The following is a 3,438-nucleotide window of genomic DNA, read 5'->3' as shown; positions in this document are numbered from 1 at the left end:
AGCAAAAAGGGGAGTGATCATTATTTGTTATAGTTTAAGTAACTGTCCAAAGGAGGATAGGTATAACTTTGTGATACTTAAAAATAATCAACTTGAATGATGCATAGAATATAAAGACTTTCAAACAGTTTAAAATGTACAAACACACTTTTAGCAATTTTTAAAAATGTTAAATATATACAAAATATTAACAAATGAATAGTTTGGATAACATTTTTCTCATGCAAGACACGTAAATTACTTTCATGAACATAATTTTACAACTTTTATTATGTCTTCCATAATATTGATGGATTGTTGTGATATTAAAGGCTTTGTTTTCTACTGTGCTTCTAAGACTGGTTTGTGAACTTCTCACATCTTTTCTTTTAAAGGTCTTCTGAAAAATCCAGCCTAGAAAGAAATCAAAGTTTGTAGATTATGACAACAATCATTACTTTATAGTAATTAAGATTTAAGTGTAGACATTTATAGAACTGGTAAATGCTGGATTATGCTTGCATAGTTTCCTCTTTTTACTGAAGAAGCCTGGGGTTTTTGGTGGACATTTAAAAGTAAAATAAACATATATCAATGCATTCAATTTAATGCAACCTCTGCCCTTTCTATAATGACCGTGTTATTAGGTTCCATGACAATACAGTAAAGCCCTCACAGAAGCAAGGGATTTAAACTGACCAGAAAAGCCCAGCTAGGAAATAAATGTAATTCATTTTAGATATTGATTGAAATCTAATAAAGGTTGGTGATGGGACTGTTATAGAGACAGAACTGCCACTGTAAGGCCCCTCCCATCTTACAATATCTTACATTCTTATTATCACTAGCTCAAAGCGTATTACCATCATTCCCTTGCTGATACCTGGGAGGAGTGGGAACAGCAATGTTAAGCAGGAAATGAGCCAGCTCTGCTTTTCAATATGGCAGGTTAGGAATGAAGAGCCAGAGCAAGGGAGGATGGAATTTGACGGGTTGAAATGTGTCAGTGGAGACCACAACTTTATCTATTCTTATACTGACATAAATTAACTGTAATTCACTTTGTAATGTCAAATTTTAACTGCAATGTGATATATATATTTATGAACGTTACAAATAAAGTATATTTCTGGGGAGGAATTCTGTATTTATCAGTCTGGCATTTTCCAAGATCCAGAATTTTGTTCAAAGGGATGCACTAAAAGCTTGGGCAGACACTGCAAGTACGAGATGAGGGAAGGCCACAAGCTAACACCCTCCCACTATAATACAGGGAGGGGCTGAAATCAATGTATATCCTGTGTATAAGGACATTTGTGCACATCTGTGTGTCACTACCTGTAAGCCAGAAGGCTTGAGTTTAAAACTCACGTGCTCCAGAGTAGTGTCATAACACATCTGAACAGCTCGGTTAAGAAATATCTACTCAAACTCCCAAACATTGTGGTTTCTTGTGGCTTGATAGTAGTGCCCTTACATCTGAGCCACAAGACCCAGGTTCAAGTCTCATCTCCTCTAGTGGTGCGTAATAACATCTAATGAACAGGTTGATATGGAAAATATACAAACCTGTGTTTGTACTTACCAGAAAATGCATAACATGACATGTATTTAAAATATAGTATTGGTAGAAGTGACCATAGTCCTCGTGGAGACAAGTCTCACCTTTATACTGGTAATACCTTACATTACATTGTGTGGAACTAATGCCATGTTAAAAGGAACAGACTTCAAATAGGCAACTTGAGATGAAGAATCCTAGAGACTGTGGGTCATCAGCAACTGCAGAATTGTACTCCAGTGGAATGTGCAACTTCAGAGCACTCTATCATTACCATCAAGCCAGAGGATCAACCCTAATTTAATGAAGAATGCTAGAGGGCATGTCAGGAGCAACACCAGGCGTACCTAAAAAATGAGGTTTCAACCTGATGAAGCTACACAACAGGACTACTTGGATGCCAAACTGCATATGCAACAAGTGAGAGACAGGCTGAAGCAATTCCACAACCAACAGATCAGATCTAAACTCTGCAGTCCTGCCACATTGAGTCGTGGACAATTGAACAAGTCACCTGGAAGTGGAGGCTCTATACGTGTGGGGAGCCCAGCACATCAGTGTAAAAGATAAAGCTGAAGAATTTTCAACAATCTTCAATCCTTCATTCACCAGTGTGCTGTAATAACAGCATGTACATACATTACAGAAATACACCAACGCTCCTTACACAACACCTTCCAGAAAGAATCTGATCGTCCCAGGAGAAGTTCTCAAGACACACAGCCTGGTCCTGTTATGACATGGGTTGCTTTTAGCACAACCAGCCATTCTCACCTATTCCTTGGTCTGTTATCACTTTAAATGAATTGCTTTATGCAGAGCTGACCCATTCTTTCCTACTGTTCCCTATTATCCTAGAATCCTAACAGGAAGCAGGCTATTCAGCCCATCGAGTCCACACTGACCCTCTGAAGAGCATCTCACCCAGATCCACTCCCTGCCATGTAATCCTGCATTTCCCATGTCCAATCCATCTAGCCTGCACACCCCTGGACACTATGGGCAGTTAAGCATGGCCAATCCACCGAACCTGCACATCTTTGGACTGTGGGAGAAAACTAGGGCATCTGGAGGAAACCCACGCAGACACGGGGAGAATGTACAAACTCCACACAGACAGTCACCTGAGGGTGGAATTGAACTCGGACGCATGACACTGTGAGCCACTGTGCCAACCACTTTTCTTACTTATTCAGCTTTGCTCCTGTCCTGGCTTGCTATCCATTATCTCCTTGTATACCTACATCTTTTATATCTCTCCCTCCCTGTACTCTGTATCCACCTATTTGCTCACCCTTCCCCTTGCCCCCAACTTTGTCTTCAGTATTAATACCACCTTTTCCTAGCTGCTGACAATTCTGATGAAAGGTCACTGGACCCAAAATATTAATTCTGTTTTCTGTCCACATATACTACAATCTGTTGAGCTTCTCCAGCAATTTCTGTTTTTGTGGTAGGCCTCAGAGGATGGAGGTCTGGGTTCAAGTCTTACCTAACCTGGAGGCATGTCTGAACAGGTTGATTGAAGTAACTACAATACAAGTTGAGTATAATGCAAGATGAACTTACCTTCCACAGTGCAAATATTACAAGTGCTAGAAGCAGTAGGCCAGCAAGAACACTGAGTATAATCACCCAGATTGGGACACCTCCATGAGAATCTTTTGATACAGTTAAAGTCACCTGCAAGTTGTAAGAATTTCAGAAAATTAACCTAAGGTTAAGCATTCTGAACAATGCTATTATTCCTCATGAAATAGTAGGAACTGCAGATGCTGGAGAATCCGAGACAACAAGGTGCAGGGCTGGATGAACACAGCAGGCCAAGCAGCATCATAGGAGCAGAGAGGCTGACGTTTCGGGCCTAGACCCTTCATCAGAAAAGGGTCTAGGCCCGA

General features: G+C 40.3%; 1 protein-coding gene across 1 annotated transcript in view; it reads right to left on the bottom strand.

The window, feature by feature from the left end:
• Nucleotides 1-252: 252 nt before the first annotated feature.
• The window catches only part of LOC125481734 (integrin alpha-1-like), a 14,909-nt gene continuing 11,723 nt past the window's right edge, over nucleotides 253-3,438 (bottom strand). The window contains exons 5-6 of the mRNA XM_048593632.1: nucleotides 3,110-3,223; nucleotides 253-393 (exon numbers count right to left, since the gene is read on the bottom strand). Of these exons, the coding sequence (XP_048449589.1) occupies nucleotides 355-393; nucleotides 3,110-3,223 (153 nt within the window). The 3' untranslated portion in view covers nucleotides 253-354. The remainder of the gene's footprint in view (nucleotides 394-3,109; nucleotides 3,224-3,438) is intronic.

The sequence above is a fragment of the Rhincodon typus genome, unplaced genomic scaffold, assembly GCF_021869965.1.
Source record: "Rhincodon typus isolate 14 unplaced genomic scaffold, sRhiTyp1.1 hic_rhity00003354, whole genome shotgun sequence".
NCBI lineage: Eukaryota > Metazoa > Chordata > Chondrichthyes > Orectolobiformes > Rhincodontidae > Rhincodon > Rhincodon typus.
Note: the sequence above shows the minus strand (reverse complement) of the source record. Positions and strands in the feature narration are given on the sequence as shown.